This window comes from Peromyscus leucopus, chromosome 22 (genome assembly GCF_004664715.2).
Source record: "Peromyscus leucopus breed LL Stock chromosome 22, UCI_PerLeu_2.1, whole genome shotgun sequence".
Taxonomy (NCBI): domain Eukaryota; kingdom Metazoa; phylum Chordata; class Mammalia; order Rodentia; family Cricetidae; genus Peromyscus; species Peromyscus leucopus.
Genome location: NC_051081.1, coordinates 10,902,593 through 10,924,711, shown reverse-complemented (window position 1 = coordinate 10,924,711; position 22,119 = coordinate 10,902,593). Strand labels below are relative to the sequence as shown.

Sequence of the window (22,119 nt, the reverse complement as noted above, 5' to 3'; positions counted from 1 at the left end):
TTGATCAGTTCTCCCTGGGTGTACCCTTTCTAACTTTGGGACATTTGGAAATGTCTTGAGACACTTTTGACCTTAATCTTCTTAACTAGGGGATTGGGTTTACTGTTACCTATTGAGTAGAGTTAAGACTGCCATCAAGCATCCTGAAGTGCAATGAATACAGGATAACAAGAATATCTGCCTGGGAGGCTGAGTCAAGAAGATTGCCAGTTTAAGCCAGCCTGGGCAACCTAGAGTTCCTGTCTAAAAATAGAGTAAAATAAGGGCTCAGAATTCAGTAATAAATTAATTACCAATGTTTTCTTTTTCATGCACACATGCATGCATAGGTCATAGGACAACCTACAGGAGTTTGTTCTTTCCACCATGTGGGTTCTGAGGACTGAACTTGCTTGGATCATCAGGCCTGACACCAAGTGTCTTTTTACCTAATGAGCCATCTTGCCAGCCCAATAACCTGATTTTTAAAAATGGTTGAAGAGCTAGGTGTAGTGGTGTGGGCCTGTAATCTTAGCACTAAGGAGGCAGAGTCAGGAATTAGTCATCCTTGGCTAAAGTTTAAGGCTACCTTGGGTAGAATGAGAACTTGTCTTTAAGCAGGGGAGGACAAGTTTTGTTTTTTTTTTTGTTTGTTTGTTTTTCGAGACAGGGTTTCTCTGCGTAGTTTTGCGCCTTTCCTGGAGCTCACTTGGTAGCCCAGGCTGGCCTCGAACTCACAGATATCCGCCTGGCTCTGCCTCCCGAGTGCTGGGATTAAAGGCATGTGCCACCACCGCCCGGCGAGGACAAGTATTTGTGAACATCTCACCAAAGAATATAGATTGCAAATATGCACATATAAAAATAAAACCCCAGAACTGTGAGTTGTTAGGGAAAAAATAAAACCAAGATACCATTTAAATACCTGGCATAATAGGTAAACTTAAATAATGACCATGCTAAGTATCATCAGAGAGAAAAAGGAACTTGGGAGAATTGTATTTTCTTGGTAAAATGGTGCTACCATTTTTGCAAACATTGACAGGTTCTTTTTTTGAGGCAGGTTCTCATGGTAGACCAAGCTGGCTTCAACCTTCTGCCTCCTTCCTTCTGGGATTAAAAGTATGTGCAACCAGGCCTGGCTTACTTATTTTCAGAGCAGATACTTTTAATTTTGAAGACAGTTTTGCTTTTTCAGATTGAAATCCATTGTGAGTTAATTTACAGAGAGAGTTTATAGATGAAACTTTAACGTGATGCTTGTAAACTAAATTTGCTTTTTGTTTTGAGGCAAGGTCTCTGTAGCCCTGGCTGCCCCAGAACTTACTCCATAGACCAGGTGGGTCTCTAACTTAGAGACCCACCTACTTCTGCTGGGATTAAAGATGTGTGTCACTACAACCCTACTGAATTTTACGTTTTTTGAATGCTGTTTTTATTTTCCATAAAAAGTGAACAGAGGTTATGCAATTGATACAGATAGTCTTGAATTGTTATTTTAAAATTTAAGATTCTTTTTGCTGCAGGTACTTTATCAGTCTTATTTTCAATATCTTCCAGATTTGGAGTATTTATGATAAAGATGCCTACAAAGGGTCAGCAAGATGACTCAGACACAGTGGTGCAGGACAAACATGGTGAAGTAGAAAACCAACTCCTAGTAGTTGTCTCCTGACCACCACATGCATTCCATGCAGCATGTACACTCAAACATACACACAAAATTTAAAACAAAGCCGAGTGATGGTGGCGCACACCTTTAATTCCAGCACTCGGGAGGCAGATACAGGTGGATTTCTGTGAGTTTGAGGCTAGCCTGGTCTACAAATTGAGTTCCAGGATAGGTTCCAAAGCTACAGAGAGAAACCCTGTCTTGGGGGGAATATTAAAACAAAACAGAAAATCCTGTTTATAACTTATAACTTAGGAGGCAGAGTTCAAGTCCACCCTGATGTACATAGTTCCTAGCCACACAAGGCTACATAGTGAAACCTTGTCTCAAAAAAAATAAGTCTTTCTGTGAATACTTTTGTATTATCTGCTTAAGCAGGACGAGGTTTCAGTATTAAATGTTACGGATCTGGAGAGATGACTCATGGTTAAGAGGACCTGAATTTAATTCCCAGCATCTACTTGGCAGCTCACACTGTCAGTAATTCCAGTTCCAGGGGATTTGACACCTTCTCTTGACCTCCTTGGACACCAGTCAAGCACATGGTATAAATATACATGCAGGCAAAACATTCAATATGCATGGAAGAAAATACTTTTTAAAAAACAGCTATTACTATAAGGATTTGGGAAGGAAATCATCATTAGTCTTATGGCATGTGAGAAAAATAGCATTGAATATGTTAAGATGAACTTTATGGTATACTGCCTGTTACATAATCTGCATTTGAGTATGAGAGAGATCTTTTGAGGAGTTTTTTCTGAATACAGTTGGTAATCAATATATGTTCAGAAAGGCCAATATTTTGAAAAGCTGAAAACAAGAGGTAGTTCAAACCCCAATTGCTTATGAGGAAATTAGCGAGAGAGAGATTGGCCAGAACAGGATTTGTGTGCAGTGGTGCTGTGCCTACCCTTTGAGTAGTAAAACTCAGTGAGCTGCTTCTCAGTGGTGAGTCATGTGCTATGATTAACCTCAAACCAAACCCCCAGCTGCTGTGGTTGTAATTTACTTTTAGCTGTAGGTGGATCAGGAGAATATGAGCGAGATACTACTGCCTGTGTCCTCTACTTATTATGTAGTTTAGAATTAACAGGTGAGCTGAGCAGTCTATGAAAACAGACTGAAAGTATTACTGTGTTACTGATTTTTTTTTTTTTTTAATTAAATGATTTTTTTGAGACAGGGTTTCTCTTTGTAGCTGTGGCTGGCATTGAACTCAGACTGGCTCTGCCTCCTGGGTGCTGGGATTAAAGGTGTGTGCCACCACCTCCCAGTACTGACTGATGTTTTTAAATGTAAACCTTTAAATATTTGGGATTTTGGGAGGCAGAGGCAGGTGGATCTTTGTGAGTTTGAGGCCAGCCTGGTCTACAGAGTGAGATCCAGGAAAGGCGCAAAGCTACACAGAGAAACCCTGTCTCGAAAAACCAAAATAAAATAAAATAAAAAAATAAAAGAAAGTTATATTTAAGTACATTTCTATCCATAGATCCTCTAGTTAATGGTGACAAGTGGATTGATGTATAATTTAAGAACTTTTGTTTTTGCCAAGAAACATTTAGAGATGTGTTGGCAGATGGTATTATGTTTGGCAAACTTAGGTGATGGATTCCCTCCCCCATCCCTCACCCCCATGCCTGGGAAGTTGGCCTCACTCCCTCCTTCTGTGTTATGCAGCATAAAGAACTATACTTAAGCCTAGGATTTCTCTTGAGCATGGGTTCTTGATAGGTAGATGTGTTTGTTCTCATTTAAGTGAGGCTGACTCTGCCTCCTTTTTCTAGGTGTTGGGATTATAGGCATGTGCACTATTCCCAGTGTGGGGGTGGGGGGGTGGGAGAGGAGGCTAGGTTATAAGGAATGCATAATTGCAAATATCTGCTGTGAAGACCTTCATTTGGAATGTTCCAAATCAAAACCAGCATTGTCCTCATGTCATACATAACTGTGGGATTATAAACCTGGTACCACAGATACCACTAACATAGAAACTTTTTCTCTTGAATTCAGTGAAGGAGAACGACCTACTCAGAATGAGAAGAGGAAGGAGAAAAACATAAAAAGAGGAGGCAATCGCTTTGAGCCATATACCAATCCAACTAAAAGATACAGAGCCTTCATTACCAACATACCTTTTGATGTGAAATGGCAGTCACTTAAAGACCTGGTTAAAGAAAAAGGTAATGGTACTGGTGGTGGAGTAGGGTAAGAAGGTTGGTGTGTCTTCTCTGTGGCTAATCTGGATTTTTTTGTCAGTGGAAGCTGCTCTAGGAAGAGCATGTGTTCTGTTCAGGTTTAGAGCTACCACTAGATCCCTCCACCCTTTTTTTTGCGTTCACACCCACATGTTAAATAGGGTGATTTATATGGTCCCTTGACCTACAAATAATTTTACTGGCTTTATTGGGGACTTCAGTTAGGTTTGAGAGGAGTGTTGTTATGTTAAGGAAATTTATCAAAATTTTCACATTATTGTGTGTGTGTGTGTGTTTGTGTGTGTGTGTGTTTTAATTTACTTCTGTCTTTTAAGTTTTTTTTTAAGTGGCTAAGAGATAGTTTTAATTTTTGTGGGTATCCTGGAATCAAAATTTGGTGCCTGGAATGTCTGTTGCTCAGATTCTAAACTCTGTAACAGGATCTGCTGTTTTAACTGAGCTCTCCTCTGAAGTAAAGAGAGAGATGGGCAGTAGGAGAGCTCAAATCATCTGTGCATGTGGTGCTGTGAGGGTGTATGGTGTCCCGGCCCAGGTATCCAAATCCTGGCCTAAGACAGGTCAAGCAACCAAGGGCCTCTGCCGCCTGGAGGTCTGAGGGGACCACCTTGCCTCTGCACACCGGTGCGTGGCCCTCTCCTGCACTCTGTTTGCTCTTGTCCTCCTTTCCTTCCTGATTCTTAGCTCTCATGGTGGCTCTCAGGACTGAAGAGATTGCTGGGTCCTGGTTTAGATAAGGTAGATAAGAAGCTCCTCTTCTCCCCCAAGGGAACCTAGGATCAAATTACCCTTAATGGAGTCTCTGAAGGACTGAAAGGTATTGGTTTTCTGGAGCATTCATAATGAAGAGAGATTTGAGCTTGATTTGTTGAATGATTAATTCTAGTGACAAAGATGTCACTTGGATGGCCCTTTGGTGTGTGTGCTGGTGCCCCAGCATTGAGTTTTGAAACTGAGTGGCCACTGCCATCATTATCCCATTACTTACTTGACCATGACATGCAAGAAGCACTAGGCACCGTGAACCTTCACAGTAACATGTGCTGCTCCCATGTGGTATTTCTCAGATAAACAGATGAAAAACTGTTTTGGTGTGAGATTTGTTTTCCTGCCTTGATCAGCCAAATCATTCCTGCCAATCCTCTTAGAGCAAGAGTGAAGTTTCTTTTGTCTGAAGGGAGTGTCATGTGGCATCCCAGATACAGTGTTCTTGGTTCCTTGGGACTGCTGCTTTCATATAAGCTTAGAATTTCTGTACAGTACAGTTGGATCTCATTCGAATTAGTTTTTGGAATAAACCCCAAATTTGTGTTCTTGTGATTTGGTTGAACCACTGAATTGCTATCCCCATTGATAATAAGGTGTAGTAGTTCCAAGAACCAGGAATGTGGCTTTGAAAATGCAATTGTTAGAGTTTTGTAAGAGATTGCAGGCCAAACTACTTTTTCATTTTTAGGAGTGTGTGAACCAGTTTTGGGACATGATGGATAAAGTAGGTGATATTTTTACTGCTTTACCATTCAGTAATTCAGTTTTTTTTTGGAAGCCATGAAGCTGGTAGCAGCAGCAGGCATGACGTTTCTGGATGTAGAAGCAGTTCACCTCAATTACTATTTTGTCCTGTATTAAGTGTGGAGCCAGCCTGGTGGTTTACTTGGAGCCTTCCAAACTGGTTCTCATATTCCCCTGGCCTACTGCCATGGATGTGGGTGCTCCTCCCTCTCAGTGTACTTTTGTTGGTGTAACTCAGAATTACAGGTGTGCAGTAAATCTTTTTATTGAATGTTAAAATGTTCTTGCTTAGTGCTCCCAGGTACAGGTTAAACTAATTACTCTGCTGTCTAAATAATTAGCAATTATTGGATTGGGAGTAAGAAAGGTTAATTTTTCTGTAGTAATGTTTAGATTCAGTGTGTGAAGTTTAAAGACATTTACTTTATTTACCTATGTATGGCTTCTTAAATGTTCTTGTTTTTATTATGAGATTGAAAATTTTTTATTTTTGTTTGATCTTAAAATATGTTACTAGTTCCTCTCTCTCTCTCTCTCTCTCTTTCTCTCTCTCTCTCTCTCTCTCTCTCTCTCTCACTGTTTATCTCTTCTTGAGATGGTCTCATCTTGATCTCTTTCTGAGATGGTCTAACTATGTAACAATGTCCTAGAACTCATTGTGTATACCAGACTAGCCTCTGTGGAGATCATAAGAGACACAAATGCCTGTCTCCAGAGTGCTGGGATTAAAGGCATTAATTTAATGTGTTGTCAGAAAGTCCTAAGTTTTCGGAAAGTTTAAGTGGCAGATAGAAATACTTAAACCCTAAAAGGATTGGTTTGGTTTCATGGTAACTATAGTTAAATAGATTACAGAGATTGGGCTGGTGTAATCAAAGCAGTTTTTCCAATCTGCAGTCTTCTCTGAGAAAACTCTGTCTTCCTGGAATAAGAGGAATAATTATTTGCCTTTACCTCCAGTCTCTGCCATTCCAAGTGTCATTAGTTGCAGCCTGTCAGAACAAGACAGGAGCTTAAAAAGGCAGCACTGGTGATAGCGTCTCATGTACCATTTCCTGACTCCTGATCTTTCTCTTCTCCTTCTTTGATACCAAGCATGTATTTTGTGTTTAATTTTACCTGTTTAGCAGCATTTTAGGATATTCTGTTAATGATCTTGTAAAAACCTGGTCACTTGCACTTTCCCCTTGGAAAATGACACAGAGCTTGTTTGGTGGTGCTATAGTGAAATCAGTATTGCCCATTTTTAAGACAAGATGCATGGAAAGTGTTTTTTTTTCTCCTCTGAGCTGTGCTGCTGTTTTGCTCAACTCCTATCAATGAAGGTCCTGCATTAAGATACTGTTTTTACATCTTGCCCTTTGCTTGACTACCTGCTCCCTGCTCCAAGGTGTCCCAGAGGAACAAAGTGAAGGTTTATTTTATTTGACTTTTTTTTTTGAGACGGGTGCTGGTGTGACAGGTGACTTCCATAACTTGGTCATCCTTTTTTAATGGAGGCATTACAAGTAACAAATGGTTTGACACCAGAGCGTACTGGATTGAAAAAACAATTGGGAACCATTTTTATATGAATTTAAATTAGAGGTTGCAGAACTATGATTGAAAATAATTTTTATTATCCGTAGCTACTCAAAAAATGGGATACTGTCTTTAAAATGTTTGACTATAAGGACTGGGTACCAGAATGATGATTTCTTTTAAACAAAAGGTGATTTTTTTCTTTTCCTTTTTTTTTTTTTAAGATTTATTAACTTATTATGTATACAGTATTCTGCCTGCATGTGTCCCTGCAGGCCAGAAGAGGGCACCAGATCTCATTACAAGTGGTTGTGAGCCACCATGTGGTTGCTGGGAATTGAACTCAGGACCTCTGGAAGAGCAGTCGGTGCTCTTAACCACTGAGCCATCTCTCCAGCCCCTCCTTTCTTTCTTTTCTTTTTTTTTTTTTTTTTTTTCATCTTAAAATAAAGTCCGCTGGGCTGTGGTGGTGCCCACTTTTAATCCCAGTACTTTAGAGGTAGAGGTAGGTCAATCTCTTAAGTTCGAGGCCAGCCTCATCTACAGATTGAGTTCCAGGACTGGCAAGGTTACACAGAGAAACTGTCTCAAAAAACCAAAATAATAATAATAACAACAACAACAACAGAAATAATGTCTTACATTAATTGGAGCCCTTAAAATCCTCAGAACGATGCCGGGCGGTGGTGGCGCACGCCTTTAATCCCAGCACTCTGGAGGCAGAGCCAGGTGAATCTCTGTGAGTTCGAGGCCAGCCTGGGCTACCAAGTGAGTTCCAGGAAAAGGTGCAAAGCTATGCAGAGAAACCCTGTCTCGAAAAACCAAAAAAAAAAAAAAAAAAATCCTCAGAATGAAAAAAGTTGGGTGGGGCTGGAGAGATGGCTCAGTGGTTAAGAGCACTGGCTGTTCTTCCAGAAGTCCTGAGTTCAATTCCCAGCAACCACATCGTGGCTCACAGCCATCTATAATGAAATCTAGTGCCCTCTTCTGGCCTGCAAGCATGCATGTAGGCAGAACACTGTATAATAAATAAATAAATCTTTAAAAAAAAAAAAGAAAGAAAGAAAGAAGAAAGAAAGAAAGAAAGAAAGAAAGAAAGAAAGAAAGAAAGAAAGAAAGAAAGAAAGAAAGAAAGAAAGAAAGAAAGAAAGAAAGAAAGAAAGAAAAACAAAGTTAGGTGTTTGGAGCTAGCAGTGTGGAGGTGGGGCAACTGCCACCCAGGCAAGACTCAGCTGCACTGGTGAATAAACACTGTGCCCCGTTTGAGGAAGAAAGAAAAGTCAGTGATAGTTTACTTTCAAATCCTAGTTTAGCGGCAGTCAGTTTAATTTGTATAAGCAAAGATTTCTTTAAGCCTTTAATCCATGTGTTAATATTTAACGATCATCACCGAGTAATTTTCAGATTGCTGCTGACAGAAAACAGAGGCCTAGAGGGCAAGTATATATAGTCCAATAGAAAGCCTCTCTTGGTTCTCTGCAATAATTTGCATTGTGGTTTGGTGAGGTAAAGTTGCTTTCAATTTCAGTTAAGTTCCTGCCCAGTATTCTTCATATTTTCCTGTTGGAAATTGAGCTGTTTCTTTGCAAGACCTGTTATGCAAAAGCACTCATGTTTAAGTAGTGTTGTTCATCCCCAGCTTTCTAGTCATTGCTGTAGGCAGTAGAAAGTTTGTGCTTTTATCACTATGTATTTGGCTGAGTCAGTTTATTGTTGTGTAGGGTGGCTTTGCATATTTGAAGGTGTCTTTTTTTTATTGGTTTTTTGAGACAGGGTTTCTCTGTTGTAGCTTTGGAGCCTATCCTGGAACTCACTCTGTAGATCACACTGGCCTCGAAATCACAGAGATCCACCTTCCTCTGCATCCCAAGTGCTGGGGTTAAAGGCATGTACCACCACGTCCGGCCTTTTTTTTCCTTCCCTTTGAGATTGGGCTTTTGCTATGTTTGACCAGACTGGCCTTGAGATCCACCTCCCTCCAAGGGCTAAAGATATGCTCCCAACTGAAGTTGTCTTTATGAAATGTGCCTTTAATCTGTGCGATTTTTCCCTTAGATTGACTGAATATTGACCACTATGATACATAGAAAGCATGCTCAACAGTGTGTCCTGCTTTCTTTCATACACATGTCCCCTTCAAAAAAAACAGAAAAAAGAATTCAAGTATGGTGACACACCCCTGTAATCCCAGCATTTGGGAGGTGAAGGCAGAGGATTGAGAATTTATAGGCAAGCCTGGGCTGCATGAGACCATCTCAAAAAACAAAAAATAAGGACTGGCTTTGTAGGTAAAAGTGTTTTCTGTACAAGTGTAAAGACTTGTACAGCAAGCTTGAATCCTCACAACTAAAGTACAGTAATCCTACAAAGAGATGGCAGAATCCTTATAGAAGTTCACAAGCAAGTATATGCAGTGGTGAAAATGAGACTCTAATCAAGGTGGGAGGCAAGGACTGACACTCCTAAGGTTGTCCTCTGACCACCATAAAGGTGCCATGGAACACATATGCCCCAACTCTCACTAGTGTGTGCATGTGTACACAAATACATAAGATTCCAAGAAAGATGAAAGGTCCTAGGTTCAATTCCTAGCATACAAGCCATACATACATGTATTTTCTTCAGTAAAGCTTTGGTTTCTATATTCTCTTAGTTCTTTTTCAGTCTTTTTTATTTAGATACTTTGACATTTAAATCTGCAGTAGATTTGTCTTAGCAATCTACTCTTGGGATTCTGTGGATAAACTGTACTGACTACATAAAACAAATCCTTGACATACTAGAACAGAGGAGGCTATTGTCTTTTTAAAGCCTTCATGATTACCTTCCTCTAGAGAATTGAGAATTACAAACAGGAGTAACCACATGAATTCTCTTGTGGTATCAAGATTGGAATATTACAAACTTGTGAAAAGCATAGTTATTGCTGATATTGCCCTAGTTTAGAAATACTTATTTCTGACCCACAGAGAAAACATTTCTAAGAGGGAGACCATTTTTAATCAAATGTTAGTGCACAGGATTGAAGTTGGGTGTGTGTCATCACTAGAATGTCAAATGGAAAAAGCTATAATTTTCTTAACTTGGTATTTTGTTAAAATGGTTATGACTGTGGAAAAAGTTTGTTTTGGACTTTGTTGTTTTCTAGGTTGCAGTAACATCGTTTTGATTAAAGTGTCTTTTGGCTACAAGCTAGAAATTTCAAGTGCAACAGTCCTTGGATTCTGACAAACTTAAAAGTTGTCTTGAGGTTGATTTTGTGATTCTTTTATTTAAGGTTATTGGCAGTAGTCACAGCTGGTAGGAGACAAATTTGGGATTTCTTCACTGGCTTGACACTAGGCATTTTCATCAGTGGAGATAAGAGAGCTGTTGGTCCTTGAATGGCTGCTGCTGTTGAAATAAATGGCTTTTAACATGGCTTCAGAAGTGGTCATGGAGTTTTTGAACTGCTTTAACTTTTGTAAGGGTAACATAAAGCCAACACGTACAACTGTTCCTTGGCTGTGATCAGTTTTTGTTGTTATTTGCCTGCACAAAATATGTACTCAGAATCAACTATAATGGTCCCTCCCATTTCATTTTTCTTTCTTTGCACTGATTCTCCTTGTTTTGTGCAAAGTACCAGTTCTGTAACATTTCAGGAAAGACAAGGAGGGTGAGGCTATAAACTTTGAACACTTGGCCTTCAACCACTGTGCAACTCCATTAATACATCCTTAAGATGTTCATTGTGTTTGTGAAATAATTTTTGTTTTCCATTTGAATCTTTACTTTCTGTATTGATTTTAAAAATCCTAATTCTTACTCCTTTGAACAAAGGAGTTTAAGTAGGGAGGCCCTGTCAAGGCCTTTAATGGGTTATTTTTAACCCTTGCACTGCTAAACTTAAGTGAATTGAAGACTTTAATATCATAATCATCCTTCTAAGCAAAGAGTGATTGATTCCTAAGAAATCCCCATTATGCCCTTTTTTAAACTTTGGAAATGTGATTTAGAGGTTGTTTTCTAGAAGTTAATGCTTTGAGCCATCTTCAAGTTCAGCAGCCATTTTGGTGGTTGTCTAGATGGATTTAACATCTGGTTACGGTGGTCATGAATTGGCAATCCAAACCTTGGGGAAATCTGCAGAAATTTTGGAAATCATTGCTATTTTTCCCTTTGCATGTAGCTTAGAATCATTGTACTGTGTTTAACTATCTTGTTGCAAACTGTGCCCCAAACTTGAATTTGTACCCTCTTATGGGCTTTTTAGGAAATGGTAAGAATATGGCCTGATGCTATTCAGACTTAACAATTGTATAGTCAATATTCTTTCTCCAAACTGGTGCCTCGGACTGTGTGCAGAATTCAGCTATAGAATTTGTGAGGCTCAGTACAAAAAAAAAAAAAAAAAAAAAAGGCCAGTGCTCTTGTTAAAATATTAGAAATTTCAGTATAGTGCTTAAAACCTAAACAAGCACAGGCTTTGTTACACAGTTTGCACACACAAAGCTGGCCCTGAGGTTGTGTCTATATTCCTTTTGGTTTATGTATAGGCACATTCTTGTATTTGTGGCATGTGAGGTCAGTTCATTGGCATTGTGATGTATGTGCTGTTTATCTGACTTCACCAGTAAGAGTATATCTGTAAAGCTCTTCTTCCTTCCCCTGAAAGTAAGTCTTGCAGAATTCTTTCCCTTAGATTTGGATTGCCTCTAGTCATGAGTGAGCATTACAGATAGGGAAATTGGTAATGGAAATCTGTGGAAGTAGCGTGTTTGTGGTGGGAGGAAAATCAAGGACATATTGTTAATGACTTTTCACCTATTTTACTGCACACCTGTAATGCCTAGTTTGGTGGTTTGGAGAATATGGAGTGTTTCTGGGCTTTCTTATAAGGCAGAGGCTCCATACAGGGTTGCTGATGATTGTTCTAAATTCCCATTGTTTTCTTGGCTTTTCTCCCTTGGTTTATGTGTCGTCTGGAAACTGATTTGTAGTTGGTGAGGTAACATACGTGGAGCTCTTAATGGACGCTGAAGGAAAGTCAAGGGTAAGTGTCTGAGAGAATTTCTTCTGTGGATTTACTACATGAAAATGTAACTGTATGGTGGCGTGGACTCGAATGAAATCAGGAAGGCAGTGAGTGCTCATGTTATTGTAGCCATGTTTGATTTTGCCAACATTCTAGTAGGGTGGGAGGGGGCTTGCACACAGGAGTCCCGCTTTTCCAAATGGCTGGCCAAAGAGCTTTCTGGTATTCTGTTTGGATGCCCAATTTGGATAACTGGGGACCATTAGCAGCATTGTCTCTTTGTTTAACAGGAATTGGCTGTGTGTGAATTATGCATGGAATTTTAGTGGTGGTATAATTAAAGTAAAAGTGTGTTCTTGTTTAGAAAATGTTATTCTTGGTTGTTTGCTGATTTGAAAGTTGTGTGAACCAAAGATTCTGAAAAGTAGCCTTTGTGCCAGTAAATTGTAAACCACACATTACAAACCTGAACGTTCAAAATTGGCCTAGTTTAATGAGAATATAAACTACTTTCTGTCGTGCAATAGAATGGCTTAGAATAAGCAAAAGGACGAACTTAGTTTATGGAAAGGTTGGATTTAGTAGGAGTATGGTAAGGATTGATTGAGTACAGAGGGAAGCAGATCAAAAGTTTGTGTGATTTCTTGGAGAAACTGATTTAGGTCTGCTCATTATAAGTTAGCAGCTTTAGTGTAGTGCTGGTAATGTGTAGGAAAAGGAGATTAAGGAGCCTCTAGCTTTTTACAAGGAAGGCTAGGTCATGCACTTCTGTCAGCTTCCCCTTAGAAGGATTAATTTTTAAAATCCTGACCTTTGTTACATAAATCATATCTTGAATTTGTTCATAACTGTCATTTATATTTACTGTTTTGTTTTTGTTTTCTTTTCCCCCCTTGCTCTTCTGACTGGTCTGTGGCCTCTTTCAAAGGGATGCGCGTAAGTGTTACCTATTTATACTTACTGGCATTTGAATTTTCCAAGTTGTAGGATGGTTTTATTTATTTGCTTTTGACTCTTTTATAGTGTTGTTGAATTCAAGATGGAAGAGAGCATGAAAAAAGCTGCTGAAGTTTTAAACAAGCATAGTCTGAGTGGAAGACCACTGAAAGTCAAAGAAGTGAGCTCTTTTTTTTTTCCCTCCTCTCCTTGGTGTTGGTGATGGAACCCAGGGCCTTATACATACTAAGAAAACAGTCTGCCACTGAATTACATTCCCAGCTCAAAAGTAAGGTATAATTGTTTGGTGAAGATAAGAATGGTCCTTGACTAAAATGTATTGAGTAGACCAACCTGATGTTTTCGTTTATTTGGTTCTTTGTTCTTTTAAGACAGGCCCTGTAGTGAAGAGAGTCTTTATATCCACCAGTCTGAATGCTATTCTTGGCCCATCTTTGTTTTTGGTTTTGTTGTTGTGTTGTTTTTTGAGACAGAATCTTGCTACAAAGCTTTGATTGGTCTCAAACTTGGGATCCTTCTGTCTCAGCCTCCTAAGTACTGTGATTGCAGTGATGTGTCACAGTATGCCTGCCTCTTTATTTTTATGTATGTAGTATATACCTGTGTGTGCACAGGTGTTCATGTTAGTGGTGAATGTTGGGTGTCTTCCTCTATCACTCTCCACCTTAGTTTTTTTTTTTTTTTTTCTGAGACAGGGTTTCTTTGTGTAGCTTTGCGCCTTTCCTGGATCTCACTTGGTAGCCCAGGCTGGCCTCGAACTCACAAAGATCCTCCTGGCTCTGCCTCCCGAGTGCTGGGATTAAAGGCGTGCGCCACCACCGCCCAGCACCTTAGTTTTTGAGATAGGTATTTTTACTGAACTTGGGGCTCACTGTTGAAGCTAGACTGGCAGGCCAGTGGACTCCAGAGATCTTCCTGTTTCCCATTCCCTTAAACACTGGAGAGATGGCTCAGCAGTTGAGAGCACTGGCTGCTCTTCCAGAGGTCCTGAGTTCAATTCCCAGCAACCACATGGTAACTCACAACCATCTCTAGTGGGATTTGATGCCCTCTTCTTGCATAAAGGTGTACATGTAGGTAGGATGCATATACATAAAATAAATAATTAAAAAAAAAAACAACACTGCAATTACAAACATTCTCCAGTACCCCAGCTTTTATCCGGGTGACTGAGGATCTGAGCTCAGGTACTAACGCTTGCTCACTTTGCCCCCTAGCCATCTCCTTATCCTTTTAATTTTGTAAAATGTATTTATTACTCATCTTTATCAAATCCAAACCAAGTTTCTTTTGTTTGTTGGTTTTGTGGTGTCAAAGATTGAATCCAGGGTTTTTTGCATGCTAGGCAAGCATTCTGCCACTGAACTGTGTTCCTGACCTCCAGAACTTTTTTTATAGGAGATGTTGTTTTGTTAATACTACTGCCAATATTATTTACCTCCTTGATTGAGTGTGTGTTGGGGGAGGGGTGGTGTTAGGTGTCTGAGAACATTTCTTTGTTGTGTAGCTCAGGTTAGCCTTTAACTCAGGATCATCTGTCTTACCTGTGCTGAGATTAAAGGCAGGTGCCACCCTTCTTGACCTTTTCTTTTTTGGAAGGAAGACAACTTATTTGGGACTTAATGGAAAGCATGGTGGGGTGTAAGTCATTTCTTATGTGTTCCTGGTAGATTGATGAGGCAGGGTTCAAGAATTATGTCACTCTGGAAAGATGGTTCAGTGGTTAGGAGTACTTGCTGCTTTTCTAGAGACAGTCTGCATTTGATTCCTAGAACCCAAGTGCGGATTACACTTAAAATCACCTGTGTAACTTCAGCTCCAAGTTATGCCTCTTCTGGCCTCTCTTTGCATGTCCACACACATGTGCCATATACCCCTATAAAGGACACATAGATGTAAATAAATAAATGAGATAATCATGCCAGCATCAGATTTCCATAATTTTGTTCAGGTGCCAGTACACTGCATTGACTATACCTGAGTGCCAGCACCTCGTATCCCTGAGGGTTTTGTTGTTGTTGTTTTCCCCCATTGTAACTTGGTTACAGACCTATGATTTCAAACTTTTTGAAAAACCATTGAGTTTTACACAAATTACACTAGTTAGTAAGACTCACCCATACTATGCCTGAAGGTCTTGTTTCAATCTGGAATTTTCAACTCAGGTCAGCCAATCCTTTCATTCCCCCTACCTTTTCATTTTATTTAGTTAAATTGAAGATTGTTTTCAGCTTTTGATTTTTATGTTCTTTGTTTCTGAACTGTTGCTCTTCCTAGAACTCTTCTGGTTGATGTGGTTTATTTCATCCGATTAATAATTTGAGAAATGCCTTTTGTACAGTCTATTGGTCTCTGTAGGTTTTTTTGTTTGCTTGTTTTGTTTTTAATTCAGTATTGGAAATGGGAGTGCCTGGTACATCCTGTGCCGCTTGATAAGCTCTGCTACTACTAAGTTGTGTCCTCCGACTTTAAGAAGACAGATTTACTCAGTACACTGCCAGGGGCATCAGACTGGACTGTAACAGAGTCCCACCTAAAGTTTTCTATTTTGAGACAAGGATTCCTTAGCTTCCTAGACAGGCTTTGAGTTGGATCTGTAGCTCAAAGCAGGCCTTGAACTGCTTTAGCAATCCTGAGTATTGAAGTTACAGACCTTCACCACCACTGAATGGTTTACTGAGAGCCCTTTTAAAATTTTATGTTTTAAATTATTGTTGCTGGGGATTGCAATTGTGAATACTATGCAAATACTCTTGTCACTGAGCTGCACCCCAGCAGAAGAGAGCCTCTGCAGTGGTGAAGGCAGAAGTTCCACTAGTCTCTGCAAGCCTACCTCTAACCCACTTCTGGCTGTAACACTTTGTGCTTCTTTCAGGATCCTGATGGTGAACATGCCAGGAGAGCAATGCAAAAGGTGATGGCTACGACTGGTGGGATGGGTATGGGACCAGGTGGCCCAGGAATGATTAATATCCCACCCAGTATCCTAAATAATCCTAACATCCCAAATGAGATTATCCATGCATTACAGGCTGGAAGACTTGGAAGCACAGTATTTGTAGCAAATGTAAGTAAATGGGAACATTCTCTAAAATAGAAAAACAGGGAGGGATGGAAATAATGTGAAAACAGTATGCATGCTTAATTTAAATTAAAATAGAAAAATAGACAACTTTTTAGACTGATCTTGTCACTGTTGTACAAGTAATTTAAAGTAGGAAAAACAGGGAGGGATGGAAATAATGTTTAAACAGTATGCATGCTTAATTTAAATTAAAATAGAAAAATAGACAACTTCTTAGACTGATCTTGTCACTGTTGTACAAGTAATTTTAAGTAGGCTTAAGATAGCTTCTTTTTATTTTAAAGTAGGCCTTTGGGTTGGACTTTGTTCTCTTGTGACCAACTGACTGCATTTGTGGCTTCAGAATTGACCTTGGTCCTACTTTACCGGGGTTTTCAGATGTTTACAAGAGCAGTAGCTGGGTTTGCATCTTTATTGGGATTTATTTGCTATAGTTTTGATACAGGGCAAGAGTAAACAGACAGTTTATGTGTCTGGAGTAAATGATGGTATCTTTATCTTCTGCAAGGACAAATACTTTTAGAACAAAATGGGTTCAGGAATGTTGCTAAGACTTAAAAAGGAGGATGACCTTTTCTTTCTTTTTGTTCTTTTTAATTAATTAATTGGGTTTTTTTGTTTGTTTGGTTTGGTTGGGGGGGGGGAATGTTGTTTTTTACTGTTTTTTAGAGAGAGGGTTTCTTTGTGTAGCCCTAGTTGTTCTGGAACTCACCCTGTAGACCAGGCTGGCACCTGCCTCTGCCTCCTGAGTCCTGGGGTTTAAAGTGTGCGCCTGGCTGACTTTTTTTTTTTTTTTTTTAAAGTGTGAGGGTGGGTGGGGAATGTTAATTCAGTAAATGTGAGGAGACTTAAGCTGTTTCATTTAAGAAGAGAGATAGTAAATAGCAAAATTAAGGCCAGGCTCTGCAATTGTGCTTGAAAAATTCTACTAAAGTTGATTTTCTTATGAAGTCAGCCAAAGCAAGTCTTGTTAAATGGTAAAAATATGTCTTTTTTTCCCCAAGAGGTTTACCTTGAGGTTTTTACCCTCTTCTTTCACCTAGCTGGATTATAAAGTTGGCTGGAAGAAACTGAAGGAAGTATTTAGTATGGCTGGTGTGGTGGTCCGAGCAGACATTCTGGAAGATAAAGATGGGAAAAGTCGTGGAATAGGCACTGTGACTTTTGAACAATCCATTGAAGCTGTGCAAGCTATATGTATCCTTCTGTGGGAGTTAAGCTCATGGCAAACAGTGGACACAGCACTGTTTGTTAGGCATTAATAGTCCTAAGTATATTATAATAATAAAGTAGGAATAACTATCTTCTCTGTGACTAGACTGAATAAATTACTACAGAATCTGAAATTTTTCTGGAGTGGAACACAGATGGATAGAGGGTGTGGTTGCATCACAGACATATGCTATGAATGGTCTTTTCTGATGTTTTGTTTTCAGAGGAGTTTAGGAAATGGATCACTTAGGAGAACTGGGGCTTTTAATTTTTTTATTATAGATCCTCTATGGATCCTCTGTCTCTTGTGAGTAGACATGGTTTGAAGAGGCCCCCCTCTCCTTGCACTAAGCTTGCCCTGGGGTTACATCTTTTTAAAATAATAATAAAGTATGACTATAGGAATTAAACTCAGGAGACTATTCCTGGCTTCCTTACCCCAGAAAACATGATACTTCTGAAATGGTAGGACTCTTGGCCTGTTGAAAACTGCTATATCTACATCCCAGATGGATTTTGTAGTGTAAGATCACAGATAAAACTTCATAGATCAAAAGAATTGAAATTGCTTATGAATTCACAGAGAGGACTGGTAGCTGTGGAGTTATCCCCTTTTTTAATCATTTTATCTTGTCTGCAGCTGTTAGAAATAACCTTAATTATAATACCAGCTATGTTTAATGGCCAGCTGCTGTTTGATAGACCAATGCATGTCAAAATGGTGAGTTACTAGGATCACTTTCTTCATAATATGTTCAAATAAGTTAGCAAAAAATGTAGAATTACTAAAACTATACATCTAGCCCTTAAACTAAACCTACATGTCATTGTTTAGTAGACTGTAGAGTGATGAGCACCTTTGCTCATGCATGTCTTGTCTGTAGATTTCTGTCTGGTTCACTGTTAACTGCTATGTTCAGAAAGACTGTCCTGCTTGAGCAAGTAATCGGTTACAAAGAATCCTTTGCATAGAGCTCTAGTTTTCAAAGTGTTACCTACAGTGTTTGGTTAGTATTACATCTGTAGTGAACAAGTATTTGATTCAGACAGTTTTTTTTTTTGTTGTTGTTGTTGTTTTTTGAGACAGGGTTTCTCTGTGTAGCTTTGCGCCTTTCCTGAAATTCACTTGGTAATAGGCTGGCCTCGAAATCACAGAGATCCACCTGACTCTGCCTCCCATGTGCTGGGATTAAAGGAGTGCGCCACCACCGCCCAGCCAGATAGCTTTTAAAGGTCTGTTGAAGTTCAGTTTTAATAAACAATAGCCCTGCTATAACATTGCCAAAGATAATAATAGAAACAGTACTGGAAGATGTCGAGGGCAGTCTGGTTAGAATTCAAATTCAGGAATAAAATAAAAGGAGCTATAAATTATCTTTATTTCAAACAGTTTAATTCTTTGACTAGCTAATGTATTCATGGACCTCAAAAATACATGTGTGAGCCTCACTGGTACTTCTTGCTTAGGTCCTGCCCCACCCACCCAGTAATACAAATTTGTTGTTGTTTTGGTTTTTTTGTTTTGTTTTGTTTTTATCGAGACAGGTTTTTCTCTGTGTAGTTTTAGTGCCTGTCCTAGATCTCACTCTGTAGGCCAGGCTGGCCTTGAACTCACTTAAAGGCCTGCACCACCACCACCCAGCCTACAGATGTGTTTTTATCCTTCCTGTTGGCACAGAAGATTAAAAGATGCTCCCATATACCTCTTTATGTTTGATATACTTATTCTATGTCATAGTTTATTTATATTTAACTGGTTGTCTGATTTGTGACACGGTCTTTATACATGGTGCTATACTTCTGGGCTACATCTCCAAATCTGACTCTCTGTTGTTAATTGTCTTTTGTTTTGTTTTTGTAACAATTTCATGTAACTCAGACTGGCCAGGAACTTGCTGTGTATCCAAAGCTGGCCTTAAATTCCTGATCCTTCTGCTTAAGCCTCTCAAGTGCTAGGATTACAGGTGTGCAGCACAGCACCTGGCTTCTAACTGGTTGTTGAGGTAATTGCTTCCATCTTTTGCTGGTGCTGCAATAGATATTGAGATCTTTTTTCCTTTTTTTTTCCCCTCCAGGATGAGAGGGCCTTACCAAAGGGAGACTTTTTCCCTCCTGAACGACCACAGCAACTTCCCCGTAAGTATTTGAATTATACTAAATAGGAAACCATTAGTTATATTTACACTTGTGAAAGGTTAGCCTGGGGGTTCTCTTGATTAGTTTGTTTGTCCTGTCACCCACCCTCACCCCACACAGGGTTGTACTATGTAGCCCTGGCTAGCCAGAGATCTATTTGCCTCTGCTTCCCAAGTGCTGGGATTAATAGTGTGCACTGCCATGCATGTCTTGACCAGTCTTTTCTATAGATTTTTCAGGGTAAGAAATGAGTAGAGAAATTCACAACTTGAATTTTCAGTACTGGTGCTCGTTCAGAGGGTAAAGGCATTTGATGCAAAGCATAATGACTTGAGTTCAATCCCTGGGACCCACATGGTGGAAGAAGAGGACTGATTCCTACAAGTTGTCCTCTGACTTCTGGTTGTACACCAAGGGATGCATGCTGTCTGTCTGTGGTGGTCTGAATGACCCTCGTTGGCTCATAAATTTGAATGTTTGGTTCCTAGTTAGTGGTACTGTATGAGAAGGATTAGGAGGCGTGGCCTTTTGAAGATGGTATGTCACTGGAGCAGCCTTTAAGGTTTCAGAGGCCTACAACATTCCTAGTTAGCTTTCTGCTCGTAGACATGTGAGCTCTTAACTACTTCTCTGGCACCATGTCTGCCTTCCTGCTGCCATCTCTGTGCTGTGATAGTCATAGTCTAACCTCCTGGAATCATGAGGCTCCAAATTAAATGCTTTCTTTTAGAGATTGTCTTGGTCCTGGTGTCTTACCACGGGATTAGGAAAGTAGCTAAGACACTGTCTTACTACTATGTCTCACTCACACAATTTCATTCATTCGTTTGTTTGTTTATAGGAAGGGCTCTTGGATTATACTGTGGCAAAGTAGGCTGCCCAGATGTAGAGGGCAAAATTAGGCACTGAAAATGTCTTGGGGTGGTTGGGCAAACAAATTAGAAAGGTAACGAACGCTAAGTTGCACTGGATTTTGCTATATAGTATAGCAGTTCCCCTTTCAGGTACGTCCCAAGGGTGAAAACTATATGAAATTATATAGATGCTTAGTGTATTCAAAGTGTACACTTAGTGTACTCAGTATTCAAAAAGTCAAGCCAGGCTTGGTGGTACACACCTTTTATTGGCACTCAGAGTCTGAAGCCAGCATGGATACACAGATAGATTTTGTCTCAAAAGGGGAGGGGAGGGTATTGCAAGTGATCCATTAGCTTATGGATACATAAAATCTGGCAGATTCAATGATGTAATAGTACTTAGTCAAAAGAAAAAGGAGGGGCTGGAGAGATGGCTCAGAGGTTAAGAGCACAGACTGCTCTTCCAGAGGTCCTGAGTTCAATTCCCAGCAACCACATGGTGGCTCACAACCATCTGTAATGAGATTTGGTGCCCTCTTCTGTTATACAGGCAGAAAGAACACTGTGTATAGAATAAATAAATAAATCTTTAAAAAAAAAAAGGAAAAGGAGGAAGGAAGGAAAATGCATACACGATACAGTACAGATAAACCTTGATTCCAGCACTAGGCATTGTCCAGAACAGGTGAATCTAAAAGGCAGCAAGTAGTTCAGTGGTTGCTGAGGAGTGACTGCTACCAGGGGTGAAGTTTTTTGGAGTGATGAAAAAGTTAATGAAATTGTGATGATTGCTAGCTTGAAAGAGGCCTGTGGCCGGGTTGGGTATTTAGCTCAGTGGTAGAGCGCTTGCTAGGCCCTGGGTTCGATCCTCAGCTCAAAAAAAAAAAAAAAAAAAAAGGCCTGTGGCTTTAAAAATAGATTAGAACTTTGGGTGTAATGTTCAATGATTGGGTGCATGGCTAGCAGTTAAAATCACTCAGCAACCAAAAAGGATCAGGAAGAGGAGATGACTTGTCTGTTGAAAAGACCATATTTCCTTACTATCCATCTGCAAGCAGGCAATCACTTACCATGTTTGCTGTGATTCTTACTGATGCTTGTTCTAGAGGTAAAGGAGCACTAGACCCTAGGGATCCCATTATTCTGGTTCTTGGTCTCTTGACATGGTTGAAAGGGTTGACCTCAGAGCTTTGAGTGCTTTAGAGTAGTAAGCCTTGGTGACTCCTTGGAGCTGTTGCCATGCAATTAAAAAACCTAGTTGTTAGCCAGATTAAGTACCTAGAGCTTGTCGTAGATTTTTGTTGTTTGTTGCCTTGATTTTAGTGCCAGGCTTTAGTGGTTATTTCCAGATATTCCTGTGTTCTTGTATTCTTGTGTTCTTATTTGAGTTTGTGGAGCATAGCAGTGAGGATACGCTTTAGAATTTAATAATTCTTTAGGTAGTGTCACAAATCTGCAATACCAGGACTCGGGGTAGAGGCAGGATGGTCTCAAGTTGGAGGCCAGCCTTGAAATGCATAATGAGACCTTGTATCTAAAAGAAGGGGACAAAAAGGGGGGTGAGGGAGAAAGTTTAGATTTTTTTTTTTTTTAAGAATAAAAAATGGAGTGGGGGGTAGGGTCAGGCATTGTGCATAGCTCTAATCCCAATATTCAGAAAGCAGAGGCATGTGGATCTTTGTGAGTTTGAGGCCAGCCAGAGCTACATAGCGGAGCTATGATTATTTTACTTATTTATTTCCTGTATGTGTATGCATGTACGAAGGCTTGTAGGTCAGAGGACAACTTGTAGGTACCAGCATTCTCCATCACATAGGTTCTAGAGGTAGAACTCAAGTTGTCAGCCTTTACCACTGAGCCATCTTGCCAGGATGTGAAATGACTTGTTAGCTGCCCTTATTGTTTTAAGTACATATTACATACTCCAGTCTAATTCTGTGAGCCAGGGATCACAC

The 22,119-nt window shown here is 39.8% G+C and overlaps 1 protein-coding gene across 3 annotated transcripts in view; it reads left to right on the top strand.

The window, feature by feature from the left end:
- Positions 1–22,119, top strand: part of Hnrnpm (heterogeneous nuclear ribonucleoprotein M) — a 46,777-nt gene that overhangs the window by 5,683 nt on the left and 18,975 nt on the right. Inside the window, exons 2-10 of one of the 3 annotated variants that reach the window (XM_028859916.2) lie at positions 3,665–3,834; positions 11,883–11,935; positions 12,846–12,853; positions 12,941–13,034; positions 15,750–15,788; positions 15,906–15,941; positions 17,003–17,156; positions 17,843–17,892; positions 19,247–19,307. In XM_028859916.2, the coding sequence (XP_028715749.2) occupies positions 3,665–3,834; positions 11,883–11,935; positions 12,846–12,853; positions 12,941–13,034; positions 15,750–15,788; positions 15,906–15,941; positions 17,003–17,156; positions 17,843–17,892; positions 19,247–19,307 (665 nt within the window). Of the gene's footprint in view, positions 1–3,664; positions 3,835–11,882; positions 11,936–12,845; positions 12,854–12,940; positions 13,035–15,749; positions 15,942–17,002; positions 17,157–17,842; positions 17,893–19,246; positions 19,308–22,119 lie in introns of those variants that run through there. The other 2 variants (XM_037197957.1, XM_028859918.2) reach the window with 2 other exon arrangements.